General features: G+C 42.3%; 1 protein-coding gene across 1 annotated transcript in view; it reads right to left on the reverse strand.

The window, feature by feature from the left end:
• Positions 1-17,030, reverse strand: part of kmo (kynurenine 3-monooxygenase) — a 113,143-nt gene extending 96,113 nt beyond the window's left edge. Inside the window, exons 1-3 of the mRNA XM_084322188.1 lie at positions 16,884-17,030; positions 16,696-16,765; positions 11,397-11,494 (exon numbers count right to left, since the gene is read on the reverse strand). Of these exons, the coding sequence (XP_084178314.1) occupies positions 11,397-11,494; positions 16,696-16,765; positions 16,884-16,940 (225 nt within the window). The 5' untranslated portion in view covers positions 16,941-17,030. The remainder of the gene's footprint in view (positions 1-11,396; positions 11,495-16,695; positions 16,766-16,883) is intronic.
• Positions 17,031-20,280: the final 3,250 nt, after the last annotated feature.

Here is a 20,280-nt window from a genome sequence, read left to right on the forward strand (position 1 = left end):
CGCAGGGCTGTCATGACCTTCGTCATGGAGATGGTCCATTTTCTCCATTATAGCCGCCCTTGAAGATTTATTTGGAAAGACTAGCAAAGCAGGCCCAGTTCTGTCATGCTGAAAAGTCATGCAAGTGTAAAACAAGCATCCGACGCAGGGAGTAGCAATGCATGCATAACATGTTCTGTGAATGAATTGTCGGCCCACAGCAGGAGTAATTGCAGACCACAGATGCCAGAATAAAACATCAGACTCAGGAATCTCTGACCTTTTTGTTAACGAGAGCTACTTTCGGTCTTGTTTCGTCCCCCAGGCGGTAAGACTCATTAATGAAATAACACTTAACGGCGACTGCGGTATTGTAGTCTAGTGCTATTTTAAATCGCTGCTTCTGATGCTGATTTGCACACACTACACCCCTGAGGTGATTGTTATGTTTTATTATGTCTAGAGCTATTTTATCATTGATTCTACTGCCACTGAGCACCCACTACACTCACACTGTGATTATTGTGCTATTTTATCGTTGCTTATGCTGCTATTTTTTATCCATTCTTATTGCTTTTTTTTACGTCATACTTTATTTATGATGCTGCTGCTGCTAGGCAGAGCAGGCAAGAACAAAATGTATTCATGCCTCTACACTCAATGATGTGACAATAAAAGTCTTAACCTGACTTTAACATCTTATTATATTCTCCTTTTTTATGCAAACATTGCATGGATTCTGCTGAAGGAACAGTTGTCTCGAGCTTTCACACTACTTACATAACTAATATATGATTAATAAAAAAAATTATTTCAGCAGACTGTAGTATGGCTTATTCATACTTATTTTGCCACCGGTTGTGCGACTAGTTTGAAGGTGCTCTCTGACAATTTGGTTGGTGGAATTAGGTGAATACCTACTAAGCAGTCCTGCAGCACCCTATAAAGTGAGTTGCGACCCATAGACTTCTATTGTAACCGTGGAATGCGGAAGTCAAGCATGTCGTGGGCTGAACAATAGTTCCAAACACTGATGGTTCCAGGGCTGAACCCCATTCATTTTCAGTGTTTCCAAGGCATACTCGCTGGTAGGTTGAATAAATACATATCTCTGTTTTGTTTTCTATGATATGAAGTGCAGGACCTGAATATTTAGCATTTCAACCACTATAATGATAATTTGTATACTTTTTTTTTTAGTTTATGGATGATGGCGGTGTAAAACTGGACCATCATAGTCCTCGGCAGCCTGAACTTCCTCAGCTGACGTAGGAAGAACATCCTCTTCCGGGCCTTTTTGTTGAGAGCGATGGTGTTCAGCTCCCATTTCAGGTCCCGGGAGAGTGTCATGCCGAGGAAGCGGCAGGACTCCACAGAGGCCACCGGGGTGCCTCCCAGAATGATCGGGTGGGGGGGGGCTGCCTTCCGCCTGAAGTCCACTACCATCTCCACTGTTTTCTGGGTGTTGAGGTCCAGGTTGTTGCAGCTGCACCAGCTCTGCAGCCTCTCGATCTCCCTCCTGTAGGCAGACACATCCCATCCCCCCGCAAACTTCAGGAGTTTGACCGAGGGGTGCAGAGAGACGCAGCTGTTGGTGTACAGGGAGAATAGTAGTGGGGACAGAACGCAGCCCTGTGGGGAGCCAGGATCGATGGACTTGGGATCGGAGATGTTGATTCCCAACTTCACCCGCTGTGACCTGTTAAGTCAGGAAGTCCGTAATCCAGCACCTGCAGCATGGACATCTGATGTGCGGGAGGATGGTGTTGAAGGCCGAGCTGAAGTCCACCAATCGAATCCTAGCGTAGGTCCCTGCAGTGTCCAGGTGTTCCAGGACGTAATGCAGAGCCATATTCACAGCATTGTCTGTGGAACGGTTGGCTCTGTATGCAAACTGCAGGGGGTCTAGAAGAGGGACTGTGGTGGACTTCAGGTGGGCCAGGACAAGGCGCTCAAAGACCTTCATGACCACAGACGTCAGGGCGACCGGTCTGTAGTCATTAAGGCCTGTGACCTTGGCCTTCTTGGGGACGGGGATGATGGTCGAGGCCTTAAAACACACTGGGACCCGACACAGCTCCAGTGAGGTGTTAAACATTTTAGTAAACACTGGGGACAGCTGGTCAGCGCAGTGCTTCAAGGTGGCAGGTGAAATAGAGTCAGGACCGGCTGCCTTCCGGGGGTTTTGACTCTTGAACAGGCGGTTCACCTCTCTTTCTGTGACAGAGAGGGGGAGGGGTGGCGGGAGAGGGGAAGGGGAAGGGGGGGTGGGGGGGGGGGGGGCGTGGTAGGGGAGACAGGGTTACCACTGGGGACCGGGGGGGGGTGATTGTGGTCTGGGGGTGTGAGGAAAGGGGGCCGGGGGTTCCTTGTCAAACCTGCAGTAGAATTCATTTAGCTCATTAGCAAGGAGAAGGTTGTCAGACGTCTGTTGGGATTTTGACTTGTAGTTAGTGATGGTTTTGAGGCCTTTCCAGACTGAGGAGGAGTTCCAAGGACCGAGCCCTGAACGTGCTGTATCCAACCGATTTACTGATTATCTCTTACAGAATTACCTCCTAGACCAGGGGTGGCCAACCAGTCAGAGACTAAGAGCCACAAAAATTACTGTGGTACCACAAAGAGCCACACCATATACCAGCGTTTCTCAACCTTTTTTTTCAGTCACGGCACCCTTCATGTGTTTATAGGTCCTACCCTCTGGCCTCTGAAGTTGCTAATGTATTTTTGATTTGGGCCTCACAGGGTTAAAAGTACCCTGTGAGACCCACGGTTGCAAAATTACAAAATCACTTTTAGCCATTTAAAAAAAATAATGTTTATTTAAAAAAATGTAAGCACATGTATAGTCAATTGGTCCTGTTGTTCAGCCTCACAATGCTATTTGATAGTAAATGTGTTTATATGTCCCACCCTCTGGCCTCTGAAGTTGCTAATGTCTTTTTAATTTGGGCCTCACAGGGTTAACCTCTTAAGCCCGAGATATATGTGTATATTTTCAGCATTACGTTTGTTTACCAATTATTTTAACTGTTATTAGTGAAATATAAGATTATAGAAATCTCAGGGCATTGAGTCGGAAACCGGCACATATTGACAGGAGGAAGTGGCACAGCCAAAAGTGAGTGTAGTCTTTTGAAGGAAGAGACTCAGGGCTTTCGAATTTAGAAAAACTACCCTACCCAGCTCACACCAGCCCCTGTCAATCATCTTCTGGATTAACTTTTTTATTTCTCTTATTTCGTTGGGATTATCTCCCACAAACCTGAACGTTATTTCCTTAAAACAGAACGCAGTTAGTTTCTCTACCTTTCTGTGAACGTCTTGCAAAAAACGGTGTTGCAATACGATGAAAAATGGTGGAGAAATTTACATTATAAAAAAGATGGCAGAATTCAGTACTGTATCTACAAAACCTTCTGTTTAATCATCTTCCCTTTATTCATTTGCTTAGATTGTTCAGGTCTGGTCAATTTTAGCATGGTGTTATTCACAGTCAAAGATAATATATATTTTTTTAAATATAATTGATATTCTCCTTTGGTTCATTACAATTTACTCAAGCCTAGTAACAGACACACTATTTCTGACACTGATCCATATATGTCCCTAGATTCAGATACCAAGAACATGCAAATGGACCATTAAAAAAAAATTAAATGTTTATTCTATGTCCTTATGGAATGAGTGACTATTTTTTTTTTTTTATTATTATTATTTTTTAAACAAACACATAAGCAAACATGACAACACACGATTAGATATACAAGCATTGTTAACAGTGCACATCAAATTAAATCACCGTTTAGATAAATGTCTTATACAAGATATGCCCCTAATACCTGCCATCTATTCCCCTACACACATATGCTCTTGCTCGCACCCCCCACCCTGGACCCCCCAATGGATAATCCATCCATTATCATTCGCTCCTAACCAGACACTACCATTATATGCTAGCTTTTATTCTCTCCACCACTTCTAACCACATTGTCAATTTGGATTCATTGAGACCCAAAATTCTTGCTGTAGATATTTCTAGATAAATCACATCGAGATATGTAAGAATCCAGACCTTTCGGCAAATTTTTTCCGGTTGAATCCATCATGATGCTATCAGTTTTTTAGCCACTGTAATACCAGATAAAACCAATCTCTTTAGCTGTATAGGTACTGCATACTCAAAAACATCATTCAGCAGTAATACAGAGTACAGGTATATTCAGAATTAAGAGATTTGATAATTGCTGGGTCACTTCTTTCCAGAATATCTTAACTGGTGGACCGTGGGCAGTCCCAGTACATGTGCATAAATGTCCCCTCGCGCCCATTTGTACATAAGGAGCATTTGGAGTCTTGTTTAAGACCCATTCTGTTCAGTCTTATAGGAAAGTATGTCCTATGAATATAGTTAAGATTGATTTGTTGATGGTCCGGGTTCCTTGATGCAAGTCGAACATTTGCCCAGGCCACCCCTGTCCTAGACCCTAATCAGTCAGGCTTCAGAACTGGTCACTCCACAGAGACGGCCCTCATATTGGTCACAGAGGCTCTTCACTTAACAAAAGCAAAGGGCCTCTCCTCTGTCCTACCTCCCCGCTGATCGACCTTTCCATTACAGTGGAAAATGTAGCCGTGGCCTCGTCTCCCACCGCCAAGAACCTTGGGGTAGTCCTTGACTATCTCTGAACTTCTCCACTTCTATAGACTTCTCACATCGCCGCAACGACCAGAACCTGCAGATTCCTCCTGAGTAATGTATGGAGGATCCGCCCCTTCCTGACAAAAGAAGCCACTCAACTCCTTGTCCAATCAACAGTCATTGTTGTAGCCAATTTAATGATTTTATGCCGTTATGTTATTGTATGAAGGCACCGTGTCACCATGAAAGTGTTGACCAATTAGCAGGCAGTGGGCACAGGAGGCGGGGCTCATGTGCGCTTAGGTGCAGTCTATATGTATGGGTTCACAGGTGTGCAGCGGCAGGGAATTGGGTAATTATCACAGGGAAGCCACACTATCTTTTTACCGTGCTCGTTTGTTTTGTTTTCAGTTATATTGAGTCACTTTTTGGGTTTACTTTGTAGCAACTATCCTGTGTTTAAAGTCCAGTTTAAACACAGAGTTTACAGTACGCTTATATTTATCCACACTGCAAGTAAGAATAAAAACTCTCAAAAGTACTCAAGGAGAAGACATCTTTTTATTATCAACAAGCATCACGCGTTGGAAAGAGCTTCACCCAGTATTCCCTCACTGGCATCTTTTCTTGTTAGGTTGCCCTTACAGTCATGTCTTGCCTCGACTACTGCAATGCATTGCTCGCTGGTCTACCGACCACCGCCACCAAGCCTCTTCAACTCATCCAGAACGCAGCTGCCCATCTGATCACCAACCTACCAAAGTCAGCCCATGTTACCACACTTCTTAGGGACCTGAACTGGCTCCCCATCGCCGCACGAATCCGCTTCAAGACCCTCAACCTGGTATATCGCGCAGCGAAGGGAACGGCTCCCGCCTACCTCCCGTCAATGGTCTCTAACTAACTACACACCCTCAAGACCCCTCCGCTCTACATCCTCTGGCCGCCTCAGACCCACTCCTATCAGAGTTCCGGGAGGGTCATTTAAAAAAAGACGCCGCCTATTCACACTCATCGCTGATTGATTGATTGATTGAAAAGTTTATTAACAGATTGCAGAATGGGTACAGTACAGTACAGCTCAATACATACAATTGTTAAGAGGACGCTCCACAAAGGACAGCCAAAACCTGACCAATCTTTCGCTGTCGACTAAAAACACACTTCTTCAATCAATATCTGAAATAAAAAATATATATTAAAAGAAATAATAATAACCTTCTCACTGTCTTATACTATCATGCACTATTCCTACTATACTAATGTCTTTACTACTATGCACTCAACACTGCAGCACCCAAGTTTCAGCACTGTTTGATAAACATTGTTACTCAGCTGAAGGAGTTGTACCCTTCCTGCTGACTTACAGAACTTTGGATAAAAGCGTCAGCTAAATGACAAAATGTAAATGTATGAATGTGCTAGGATATATACAGTATGATCATTATTAACTGAATGAACAGCATGAAACAAGTGGTATGGATATGGTTACAGTGTGAAATTTAAACACTAGGAGTATTAACAATGGGCCTCATGCATGAAGCGATATAAGAACAGATTTTGTTCTTAACTAGCATTTCCTCTTACTTTGTTCTTACCTGGGATTCAGCAAAGTTTTCTTATTGTTGCTTTTTTCTCAGGCAAGAACAAATTATAAGAGTGGTCGAGAGCACTCTTACCGAAATAAGAAATTCTTACCCAGATGAGAAACATTTAAAAAAAGCCTACCATTCATAATAATAATAATACATAAGATTTATATAGCGCTTTTCCTAATTCTCAAAGACACTTTACAAAACAAACAATATAATATAATACAATACAGTTTTAGTAGATAAAATAAAAATATATATATAAAATGGTGAGAGAGGAAGGAGTTCATGGGTTGAAAGCAAACCATTGGTCAATTGCCCCCAAATACAGTACGCCCAAATACGACTTTATAAACCCATGCAGAACTTTTCAATAATAATTATTATTATTATAACTTATTGCGTACGTTCTGCTTCTGAAATGGATTATATATTGCTGTTATAGTATGCTGGCTGCCAGGCCGTACGCATATAACGCATATTTACAACCTCTCCTCTCTTCTCTTCTCTGTATAGATGAAGATGTAGCAGTACTGTCTATCTGTATGTCATATATGTCATTATGAATTGAAAATGGGGGACCCTGATGTAAACAAGACGAAAGTCTTTCTCTGGTCTGCATCTCCTTAACAATTGTGTGTATTGAGCTGTACTGTACCAATTCTGCAATCTGTTAATAAAATGTTCAATCAATCAAAACTCTGCTCCACACCTAAAGATCTGAGCGCACTCGGAGTTTTAGCCACGGACATTTCAGAGAGATGACATCTCTCCACGGACATTTCAGACTGAAAGGAGAGAGCATATGGATCAGCGGCATATATATATCGGTATACTGCGCGCCGCGATTGGTTCTTGACAAGCATGCAGCCAGTCGTTCAGTATTGACAAAGCCTACTTTTGACCGATTTATTTCGCACTATACAGTATGTATACGTATAAGTACAAGTATAAGTCTTTATTTGTCATCAGATTAACACACACACACATGCGATGAGCGACCCACAGGAACACACACACATGCACTGAGTCGCAAGTCGTGAGACGTGTGTGTGTGTCATTTTGAGATAGCAAAGCACTTTCTGTTGAATATATCAGACAGGGATCAGATGGCGAAACTCGGCTGTTTTACACCCGCCTCATTCGCCTTATAAGGAGATGGTGGGTGTGTCTGTATGCAAATGATTTTAGCGCGAACGCGCTTTTGAGTTTAAGAATGAGTGGGATTCATCATGCAAATCTCCTGGGTACGCACAGATTTCGACGTTAAGAACGGCGTGATGAATGTGGCGATGGCTTTTCTTTTTTTTTTATCCACTTTTTCTCCCATTTTCTATATTTTCTCTCATCCCAATTTCATATCATCCAATTCAACCCTCCCCTGTCACGAACGCTGTTTCTTGCCTCCCACAAGCCGGCTGCAATGTGGACTAAGTCATACATAGCACAAGTCCCCTCCGGTACTTGAGGTAACAGCAGTCGCATCTTTTCACCTGCGCAGCACGATCTCTCAGTGGCGAGGAGTAATGCGTGGGAGGCTCACGCTGCCCCCGACACTTCCTGATTCTACTGCGCAGGCGCACCAACCGACCTGTAGGAGTCGCTGTCCACAACACCCGATCCCCACCCATCAGTTTCCCACCCCCTAATACGGCCAATGTGTATTAGTGCGGACGACCAGCTAAACTGAAAGCAAATGTGGAGCGCTGGGCTCGAACAGGCAAGCCCAGCGTCTCAGTCATTCGTGGCGAGCGCCTTGCCCACTACGCCACATAGCCGCCCTGGCGATGGCTTTTCTTATTGTTCTCTTAACAGACAGGTAAGCAAGAATATATGAAAAATAATAAGAGAGTATTGTTGAATGAGGCATTGGGAGGTATGATAACATTCACTGCATTGCCATGTTCACTTTGTGTGCATACTGTATGTGAATGTTTTAACATAAGATAACATTAGGATGTGAGTATGTATGACCGTAGAAACATGAGAAAGATATTTACATTTACAGTATGTATGCATTCATATTTTTCGTGACTGTTCCCCGCGTTATGGGATGTGGGCTGATGAATAACAACTGCTGTTTACTTCAACAGGCTGAAGTAAAACAATACTAGTCCTCAGTAGCTAGCATAACTCATAGCCACCTCTATACTAGTCCTCAGTAGCTAACATAACTCAGCCACCTCTAGCTCTGCTCTAGGATGAATGAATGAATGAATGAATGAATGAATGAATGAATGAAAACTTTATTTAACAGATTGCAGAATGGGTACAATACAGTACGGCTCAATACACACAATTGTTAAGGGGATGCAGACCAGAGAAAGACGTTTCTCTTGTTTACATCAGGGTCCCCCATTTTCAATTCATAGTGACATTTATGACATGCACAACATACATGACATCATGACATTTATGGCATAGGGACATACAGGTATATAGTACTGTTACAATTGTGACATATACGATATGCAAATATACAGTACTGTGTTACCCATATATCCTAACAGAGATTATATACATATGATGGGGAGGAGACTGTACAATAGGAGGGGGTGGGCGGGTGCCGGGTGGGAGAAAAAAAATATACATAGGATAGGCTATTGCCACCTAGTGATATAAAGTAAGTCATATAAATACATGTAAATAATAATAATAATAAAGTAGCAGACATATAATTGATTACACAGCAGTAATCAATGCACATTATGCATTAACATGTACCGAAAACGTCTGTAAATATAGCCACTGCTGCTGTATCTCCCGCTGAAACCATTCAAACAGTTCAACAGCGCAGATCTGTTTGGAACTACTGGGAGCTACATGAACCGCGTGATCGCGTGGTGCAGAGATCAAAGAGTGGCGCAGAGATCAAAGAGTGACGCAACTCACACTTTATAGGGCACTGCACTCCTGGTAGTAAAATGGGCATTCTTTTGAATGGGCAAACTTTACAAATTACAACCTATCACACAGCTTGATTTCTACCTTCCAACTTGTGAAGATGTGAAGGTAGAATTTCAGAGAATGCTTGATACTGTAAGCTACTCAGAAGCAGGCATGGAGCTACTCTTTGGAGATGACTGATTTGACTGAACTACAAGCAAAGAGGGTATGACCCCCGGGGGGCTTCCGGGCTTTCACTAAACAATGGAATAGGGACGCAGCACCACTATGACAGCTTAGGGCCAGCTTATACCGTATACACTGTACTTAAATAAATAACTTATTTGGAACTTACAGTATTTTATTGAAATTATGTTTTTAAGTTGCAGGAAATTACAGAAAATTCCTTTCTTTATTGCAAATGTTGCACCTCCGGACCACCAGTTGCCACTCAGCACCATGTTGTTTGAAGGTCCTGGGGAAAGCCCTGGGCTTGGGTACACTTTGAATATGGTCCTCATTATGAATCCTCATCTGCTTGTTTCCATTTCAGTCTCAGGTGTGCTGCTTTTCCTTTTTCTATTATATATGTTGCCCTTAGGCAGGCTCAATCCTTGCAAAGCACAACATGTCCTTCCACTGCTTTGCCGACGATGTGCAGATCTATCTACCCTTAAAAGCAAAAGGCAAGGTTACACTACAGCCACTGTTAGATTGTCTGGCCGACATAAAAACATGGATGAGTGCACATTTTCTCAACCTAAATGAGCACAAAACAGAAATAATTGTATTTGGAAACGCTACGGTTGACCCTATTGTCAATGCCCTAGGCCCTCTGGGCTCAAATATCCGCTCCTCTGTCAGAGACCTTGGAGTAATCTTTGACAGTGTTTTTAAATTCGATAAGCAGGTAAGCTCGGTGGTTAAAACCAGTTTTTTCCACCTCAGACTCCTGGCAAAGACCAAAGCATACCTCTCTCAGAAGGATCTGGAGAGGGTGATCCATGCCTTCATTTCGACTCGGCTGGATTACTGTAATGCGCTGTATGTTGGCATTGACCAGTCGCTAGTTCAAAATGCGGCTGCCCGTCTTCTCACTGGTACTAGGAAACATGACCACATTACACCAGTCCTGGCTGGCTTCACTCCACTGGCTCCCCGTCCGTTTCCGCATCGATTTAAAATTATTACTGACTGTTTTTAAAGCACTACACGGGCTGGCTCCACTGTACCTGGCTGAGCTCCTGCACCACCACACCCCATCCAGAGCCCTAAGGTCTGCTGACCAGCTGCTGCTGGAGGTGCCTAGAACCAGGCTCATAACCAGGGGAGACAGAGCCTTCGCTGCTGCTGCCCCTCGGCTCTGGAACAGCCTCCCCCACATAAGATCTGCCCAGAGCCTAGAGGCTTTTAAATCCCTGCTCAAAACGCACAGCCTGGCCTTTGACCAGAGTTAGCCTGCCACTTGCACACAACGTTTGATGTTACTCTGGACTTTTATTTTTTTAATCAAATTTCTTGTTAAATTTCTCTGCGCCGCCCCTTTGCCTCAAATAGATCCGCTATCAGCTCTATTTTTAATCTTTCAAAATGTTCAGTTGCTATCGCTATCAGCTCTATTTTTAATCTTTCAAAATGTTCAGTTGCTATCGCATGCACTTATCTGTGTTTCACTACACACATGAGTGCATGCTTACCAACTGTTCGCCTGTTTTACTGCAACACTACTATCACCGACATCTAGATCCCGCCTTGAATGGCCCTTCTAAGGTTTCTCTCCTCCACATTGCCTGTGGTGCATTTTTTCCTATTGCTAGGTTTTAGTGAGTTTTTCCTTACCTTCGCGTGTGGTATGTCTGGAAGTGTTGCATTTATTTTATTTATTTAATATTTTTTTGACTTTATGGTGTTCTTGTTTTGTTCTTGACTTATTGTGATGTTTCTTCTGGACTTGTTTAAAGAAGACGTGTCCGGCCGTTGGGGACATTAACGTCTGTTGTCGGGCCTTACAAATAAATTTGATTTGATTTGTATCTTTTATATTGCACCTTGCTCTTGTTTTCCTAATTGTACAATACCATTTTCTGTTATTTTAGTGTATTTTTTATTTTTTTTTTTACTTATTACTGCATTGTATATGTTTTTATCATGTACCTGTGAAGCACTTTGGTTTGGCTTTAGTCATTTGTAAACGTGCTATAAAAATAAAGTTGACTTGACTTGACTGCTTGAGACAAGGGTGTACCACAGATACTCTCACAGTGGAAGCATGAGGGAGCATAAACAAGCCAACATACCTTCTCTTCCATGCCGACCTGCTTCAGGGCTTGTCGGCCCCTATGGGACAGGGCCAGGTTGATGCTTCTCCCCTTCACAACTTTTGCTTGACGTATATCTGATCAGAATCAGACAAAATATGCAATTAGGATTATATTTGATTTCTTTGCTAGTATATTACATTTGTTACATTTTACGTTCCTTCTTTTGTTTCTTTTATTTCTAATTATACAATCATATATCGCTTCACTGTTTGGTTCTTGTTTGTTCTATGTTGTTTGTGTATATTTGTTTCCATGGACCATATATATATAGTTCTGTAGGAGATATAATTGATAGGAATAACTTACTCAGTCAAGTGGGTCCAGTTAATAAATGGCTTTATTAACCAGAGAAGATCAAGTGTTACAACAAGGAGAGAATATGACTGAATGGCTGGACGAGACCCTGGATGAGAAGACCAGAATGACATGGGGAGGACCCCTTTATAGTCAGGAGGGGGAGGGGGAACCCCATAAGATGGGTTAAATGGGGGGGGGGAACACAGGAGAGCGGACGAATGGAGGGGAGGGGTTGAAGAGGGGAGGGGGAGATGAGCTCTGTATTTCCTCCACAGTTCCACCTTACAATTGGGCATGCGTCAGCCCCAGTCTAGTCGCAGCAGTGATTTATTGATTGAAAACTTTATTAACAGATTGCAGAATGGGTACAGTACAGTACAGCTCAATACATACAATTGTTAAGGGGATGCAGACCAGAGAAAGACTTTCGTCTTGTTTACTTCAGGGTCCCCCATTTTCAATTCATCATAACATATATGACATACATAACATACAGATAGACAGTACTGCTACATCTATACACTTATGACACACCAGATTTGCAAATACAGTACTGTTTGTCATACAAAAAGAGTCCAGAAAAGAGAGTATACATTTGACGTAGAAACTGTACATTGGAGGAGGTTGGGTAGGTGGGGTGGGGTTTGGTGGGTGGGGGGGGGAACTGTACATTGGAGGTGGTTGGGTGGGGGGGGTTGGGGGGGGGGTTGGGTGGGGGACACTGTACAAGCAAAACTGTACATTGGAATATTGACAAAGCCATACTTGCTCCTTTACTGTACATTGGAGGGGGTTGGGTTAGGACATTTGCAGGGACCAGTTTCTAATTGCAGTCTCCCGTAGGTGTTCTTTGAGAGTGGTTTTGAAAGTGGGTAGTGATTCACATTCCTTTACAGCTTTGGGTAGGGCATTCCACATTGATGTGGCATAATTGCGAAACGTGTTTAGTCCCTTATTTCAGCCGAATCTGGGTTTAACATGATTTGTGGAGCTCCCTCTGGTGTTGTGATCGTGGTATTCACTGACCTTTGGGAAGTATTTTGACATGTACATGGGTATCTTGTAGACCAGGCCCATTGCAAGTTGCTGTACTCTCTACTCTAAGCCATCCTAGGTTGTCAAAGTGGGCAGGGGTGAGGTGGGTTCTAGGAGTAAGATCAAGCAGTAGTCTGACCAGTTAGTTTTGAGATGTTTGTAATTTTGTTTTTAGCGCCTTTGAGGTGCTTTGGTACCATGAGGTGCAAGCATAGTCGTAGTGAAATAATTGGAAAGACTGACAATATAGGTGGATCTTCTGTCAGACTCGATTTTCTTTTGCAAAGCAGGTCATTTGGATTTCTGTGGCTTATTCAGTTGGAATGACTATAATAAGCTCTCAGTTTACGCTCAAATCACACAGCTCACATCTTGGATTCTAAACTCCCATTGACTTTGCATTTCAGGGAGGGGAGGGGAGGTGGCATGCCAAATGAACATCCCTGGAGCAGACACAGCCTACGTATGTATCCTGGCCCTGGGACAGAGTCAACCTTTCTGCTTATCGTCCTAGTACTTCCTGAAATTATATAAAAGACATATTTCAATGTTGAAAATCTGCGCCATTCCCCTTTAAGAGCCAGCCAGCTAGTAGCTACACACAAGACTCTCTTTAACTAGCTGTCAATAATATATCTACATATCTACCCGATACCTGAGAGTATTTAAAGTTATAGGTGAGCCCTCAGATGCTACACTTGTAACAACACTATAGCCAAGAAAACATTTAATCAGACAGTCTGTGCCACTGAGACACACACTCTTGCTTCAGGTGTGTGTGTGTGTGTGTGTGTGTGTGTGTGTGTGTGTGTGTGTGTATATAACCTAATTCAATGTAACATGGGACCTGACACACTCCCTTGCCCCCCCCCCCCCCCCCACATAGACACTACATGTCTCCACAACTGTCTGTTAACCTTTGCACATTCCCTGATCAATCAATAAAAACATTTGCGTCCATCAATTTGTGTGTGTGTGTGTGGGGGGGGGGGGGGGGGGTGGGAGACAAGTATACATCAATAAATAATGAAAATACAAAAAGGAAAATTTTTATAAAAATTTAAGTTATTACCTTATTTTACCTGCAGTACTACTTGTTTTCAATTCTACTTTCCAACCAACGTACCAAGACAAATACATAGGATCCAGTGCCTTTAGGCGATTTATTAACATGTCTATTTTACCATGTCTAGTTATCTTTTATTATTATTGCTATTACTACTGTTTTAATGCACAATCGAAGCGGGTATGCCCTGGTATGTATGTGATGAATAAAACTCTTGAATCTTGAATCTTGAAAACCCAGGTTGGTGGCTATTTCAGTATGCATGCACGCCCCTGCAACCCCAGTGGGGGCTCAAGTTAGGCGGCGGTTACACCTTTCGTTTCATTTTCGTTTCATTGTCATATGCGTTTCGCCGCGACGTCGCAGCCTCAAGTCACACTTTCGTTTTTGTCACCTGAGCACACTGATGTAGTACACTGCCAAAGCAGTAGGTGGCAGTAGGTGGCGAACATGAAGGCAATTTCAACCAATCATAACTTGAATGTGCCAATACACTTCCTGGAAGCTCCAGCAAAGAAAATGTCAACAAGGCAGGCGCCTATGGGCGCCACCATCTTGCCTATTTACTCAATGCAGCAATTATTTTTCAGCAAAGCCTAATAAAAGTGCAATAAACAAAACGGATACATTCACTGTGTGTTCTGCCTGTCATTTGTTGATGAAACAAAACTAACATCAACACAAGTGACCACCAAGAGCGGATAGTTTAGTCTAAAAAAAGATCGGTAGCATTGTTAGCTGCATGCTAACGTCAATGGAGTATGCCATTATAACAGTATAGCATTGTGGCTAGAAGCTAACGTTAGCTCACGCTAGTTAGCCAGCACCAAACTGATGATATCGGGAGCTATCAGTAGTTAGATAACATTAGAGACAACGCTGTGTGTATTAAACAAAGGTGAATAGATGACTGGGCCATTTTGTTTAATGCTTGTTAAGTTGAAAGAGGAGCTCTGAGCTAACAGGGTCTGAATCCTGATAGCTAATGTTAGCCAGCTGCTCATGCAATCGGTAATGCTAGCAGAATGAATGGATGTAAACTTTATTTAACATATTGCATAATGGGTACAATACAAATACAATACGGCTCAATACAAACAATTGTTAAGGGAATGCAGACTGTTGTAGCTTGGACTGGGGTCCTTATAACAATAACTTGACAACACATGGTAGCTGCAGCTATTTGGGACACAGGGACACGGAGCTGGGAGCTATGTCCCAAACACACACCCACACACACAAACTCTGTTGTCACCGGAGGGCACGCGATGGTATCTACTGCGCATGGGCGTTTTCGCAACAACGGCTCCGTGTAGACTACACGGCTGTTGTCGGCGCGTTTTTTAGGGGTTCTCCAAAACGCAAACACAATTTAGCGTTTCAGCCGTATCCACAAAAAAACGCCAAAAAACGCATTTCTGTGTAATAGGGACATCAAACGTATTCAAAAACGTATAAAAACGAGCCACAAAAACACTAGTCTAACCATGGCCTTAGTGTAAGCATGCACGCACCTGCAACCACATTGGTGTAAGCATGCACGCCCCTGCAACCCCAGTGGGGGCTCACGTTGGTGTAAATGGAGGGGGAGCCTCTTTTAAAAATGTTCTCCCCTGGAGAACCAGTTCACAGGTATGTTAGGTGAATGTGTACACATGCTCAGGAAAGTACTGGTCTTACGGTGTGTCCGTATATTGTGGAATAATGATGTTCTCTAAATTAATTAGCATTGTGGATATAGTATTTTATGTGAATGTATGCAAAGTTGCAAAGGAGAGTAAGGGAGAGAGAGACAGAGAGAGAGAGAGACAGGGAGAAAGATCAAGAGGTAAAGCGCCAGACAGAACAGGAAAACACCCCAAAAAGCTTTTTCGACATGCACATTTAATATCACAACCTCTAACTGTGCCCCCCCTGCCTTGCAACCCTCCTGGTTGTTGGACATTTGTTTCAGAACTTTACAGACACTGAATGACAACAAACAGGGTGTCATTTTAGTTAATCAAAGACTGCACCAGTGTGGTATGTTTGAAGAAATCCATCCATTCATTCATAATTTGCTGTGACCCAACATCTAGGCCTGTCCCCTAACAGTTGATTGGAAAAGCAAACAAAAAACGTTTGGAAGTCTGTCACCCACAGCCTAATGCATTCAATATAGTCCAGGCATTTTATGCAAAAATGGAGCACAAACTAAAACAAATTGCAAAAGAAGCAAACTGATTTTGTATCTTCAATCAATAATTTATGTCCTGAGTGAGGAAAGAAAAGTCCCAAGGAGTTTTGAAAATGACCCAAATACAAACATACAACATACGGGTCACGGGTGAATAGGGTTACATTTTTAACCAATAGATATGACCATCGAGTTCATTACTTACACTTATTACATGGCGTTTTAACATTCGCCAAAATGCTTGATTGCGATTGGTCAATAGCGCTCGGTTGCCTATTGTTTGTTTTCATGAGCAAATAGTGTATAATCAAATTATGTATGCGCTCAACAGATCAGAATAACATTGAATAAAGCCAGGTGAAAATGTCTTGTTGAATGTTGTTGACATTTTACAGTAAAATATGTAAGGTAAGTCTGCTGTGAATCACTACCCACTTTCAAAACCACTCTCAAAGAACACCTACGGGAGACAGCTATTCGAAACTGGGCCACAAATGTCCTAAGTCCCAACCCCCTCCAATGTACAGTAAATGACCAAGTATGGTTTTGTAAATATTCCAATGTAGTTTTGCTTGTACAGTGTCCCCCACCCACCCACCCCAGAGAAAGACGTTTGTCTTGTTTACATCAGGGTCCCCCATTTTCAATTCATAGTGAATAGTGGTATTAGCAATTAAAGTGCTGCACACGATTTAGTTTACCTTCGCGCGACTCAAAGACCTCCACTTCAAACCCTCTTTTGGCAAAGAAGCAAGCATTCAGTGCACCAACCTGAGGGGGGGTGGAATGGATGAATGTGTCACTGTTAAATGCGTACCAAACAAAGTAGCCAATGCAAAGTCAGCAACAAAATTATCAAATATTCATACTGTCATCTTCGTCTTCTTACCAGACCACCACCCACTACAGCCACCACTTTTTTCTTGTCTGTTGCAGAGTAGTCCATTGTGGCGATCGATGATGGGCTTTCGCGGCGAACGGACCTAAACAATTAAACGTTCGGTGTTATATTTCCCAAGTGGTGCAGCCGCTAGCAGCCACACAATTTGAGGGGCAAGTTGGACGACGTCCCACTGTCAAACATTGCAGGCAGCGGCTTACAGGCAGCTCCGTGGTGTAGGCGTGTGATTTGTGAGTGAAGCAACCCGACGCTATTGGCTAAAATGTCACTAGAGAGTGGGTGAACTGAGATGACCTGCATGTGATGTGAGGAACTTCACTACCCCATTAGTGACATTTTAGCCAATAGCGTCATACATAACATAACATAACAACAACCCATCATCTCTACACTCATTGCACAAACATCCACATGCACACACACTCACTTTTAAACAAACACTCACCTTAACACTCACTTTAGACACACTACGTTATATTTATCTATTATTAAAGAGATTTGCACTACATGCATACCTCATTTGCAATGCACCTTACCTCAAAGTGTTGTACCTCATTTTCTGCCTTGTACCTAGGTTGTACTTTAGATTGTATATTGTATATGTGTATGTGTATATTCCTCTTTACTTACTTTTTTTACTTACTTTCTTACTTACTTTTTTTTAACTGTATATCTGTATGTCATGATACAGATATACATCTGTTGCGTATGTCATAAATGTCATTATGAATTGAAAATGGCGGACCCTGATGTAAACAAGACAAAAGTCTTTCTGGTCTGCATCCCCTTAACAATTGTGTGTATTGAGCCGTACTGTATTGTACCCATTCTGCAATCTGTTAATAAAGTTTTCAATCAATCAATGAAGCACACTCTCAGGGGCTCATACAGAACCAAGTATTTCACCGTAAAGTATGTGTATTTTATTGTGATATTTAAAAAACAAACTTGAACTTGAAACTTGAACTTGTAGTCAACATTTTCATTAAAGCCAGAATCCATGATTCGTTTTAATTTTAATTTACCATATTCAGGCATATTCAATCCAATCCAATCCAACTTTATTTATATAGCACGTTTAAAAACAACAAAGTTGACCAAAGTGCTTCACAATCAATCAATACAGTAAAAAACACAGACTAATCACAATACAATGCACACAGATTACGGCAGCAGACTGTACATTTGTTTAAATGCTAATATTCACACTCACACAACTACAATTCTAAGGATTTCTATTCTACATTATTGAGAAGTTTGATCTGGAATATAAGTCTGTTCTACTGCAGTGTTTACCAACGTAAACAATCCATTTACAGCTACAAAATATAGTAAATACAATTAAACTAGGAAAGAGGAAGGACATTCTTAAGTTGGCTTAACATTTATACCAGGAATGAACCATCTGCATTTTACCCATCCCCCTAACTATTTAGGAGCAGTGGGCAGCCACCGTCCAGCATCTGGGGACCAATTCCAGTTCAGTGCCTTGGTCAAGAGCAACGGCAGGAGTGTGTATCTAACATGTCTTTTATGGTGTAGGGGGGCAGGAGTATCCAGAGGAAACCATACGCACTACATTTACCACTGCCTCTCCTCTCTTTAAAGCGGAACACCACCCAAATTAAGAATTCCAATATGTTGTTTTCATGGCCAAGGAAAGTTAGACTGTCAATACGCGTGAACATGAACATGAGCTACTCTCTCAAAGCCAGAAACCAGAGAAGGAAGAGTCACGCTTGTGTCATCAGGGATTAAGTCTGTAGCTGCTCGATTGACGGTGACAGAAACAGCTTTCCTTTGATTAGTAGGAAGAGAGTTGTCGAAGCAGTTTTCTTATCAGTCTTGGACTATGGTGATGTATTTTATAGGCATGCTGCGACCTCAACCCTTAAATCCCTCACTCTGCCCACAGATTCAATACTAATGATAGATATGACACTCATCACTGTGTCCTTTATGAGAAGGTTGGTTGGCCCTCTCTCTGACGAAGAGGCGCAACAAACACTGGTAGTTGTCTTAGACCATATAGGAATAACGTGTATGAATTATTAAATTGGGCTTGTTGCCATGGAGAATTGAAGAGATTCTACTCTTAGCCGATAGGTGAGATCATTGGGATGGTAACATTGGTAAATACCGTAAAACTTCCATTAAAAGCACAGGCTTTTATTTGCTTCAATCACTGAACACACGCTGCCTTTATTTGGGAGAGGCATCTATATGGGACAGGCCTCTAATTCCTTTTGCACAAAGATCTTGCTCAGCAAAGATGGGAAAATCCATTTGTTTATTTAAACCAGTATGAATATTACTTGTATGACATGTACCAGCATGTATGCAAATAAAGAACTTGGTATTCATCTACTAATCCTATGGATTATTTTATTATTAACACTTCACTCCACCAAATCCCCAGTAGTGCTTAGGAGAAGGTGGCTGATAAGACTTCGCTCCTGCTCTTTTCATCAATGCAGTGCATCTATCAGCTTGGATACCAAGATTGATGGTAGCCTGCTAAATAACGAAAATGTGGTTAAATAAATATGTTGGTCACATAGTGGTGTCTTGATTGATTGATTGATTGATTGAAAACTTTATTAACAGATTGCAGAATGGGTACTGTTACGAAGGATCAGATTAGACCGAATATATATATTTATTTATGGATATATATTGAATAGTATTTGTATGTCGTTTGATATCCCTTGTATATTCCTTGTACATATGCACGGAATATCCCTTTAGCCTACTATAGCCCATAATAGTTCATTCTCTTATTGGACAAAGGACCAGGCGCCAGGGGACGTCAAGTTCAAAGGTACTGACGAGACATGTCCGTACTAGCCCCGGCTCCGCTCAGGGATACGGCTACCGAAATGAGAGTGGCACTATTTGTTCACCGTGCATATAAATATGGCGCAAGTAAATGTAGAAGTCCCTTACCCTTCTTCCTAACTTAGTAACAGAACGTGAAGCCTCACCCACGATACGACGTGCAGTGAAGTATGGCCTGTTTGGCCTTAGAATAGCATTGAGACCTCGTGCGAATTAATAACTGAATTGTCAGAGTTTGGCACTGTACCGTCGAGTGCGACGTATTTCTATCAAGTAATAATAGTCTATCGTGTATGGTGCATCGTGCAGTTAGAGTTCTAAAGTGACCAGCATCTCCAACGCTTCCTCGTGTTATCTAGAGTCTTATCCAGGTTGGGCCGACCACATGGCGCTTTCATCCGAGGAGATCTAGGCGAGGACCGAGGGACATGTACACTGGATTACCTACCCGACGACTGCTGAGCCCTATGCGGCTGGAATATATATTCGCTTTGGTACTGTGATTTGTGGAGCGGATAATCGCCTGACGCCTGTGAGTGTTGGATTT

This window comes from Notolepis coatsorum, assembly GCF_963971535.1.
Source record: "Notolepis coatsorum genome assembly, chromosome: 9".
Classification (NCBI taxonomy): Eukaryota; Metazoa; Chordata; class Actinopteri; order Aulopiformes; family Paralepididae; genus Notolepis; species Notolepis coatsorum.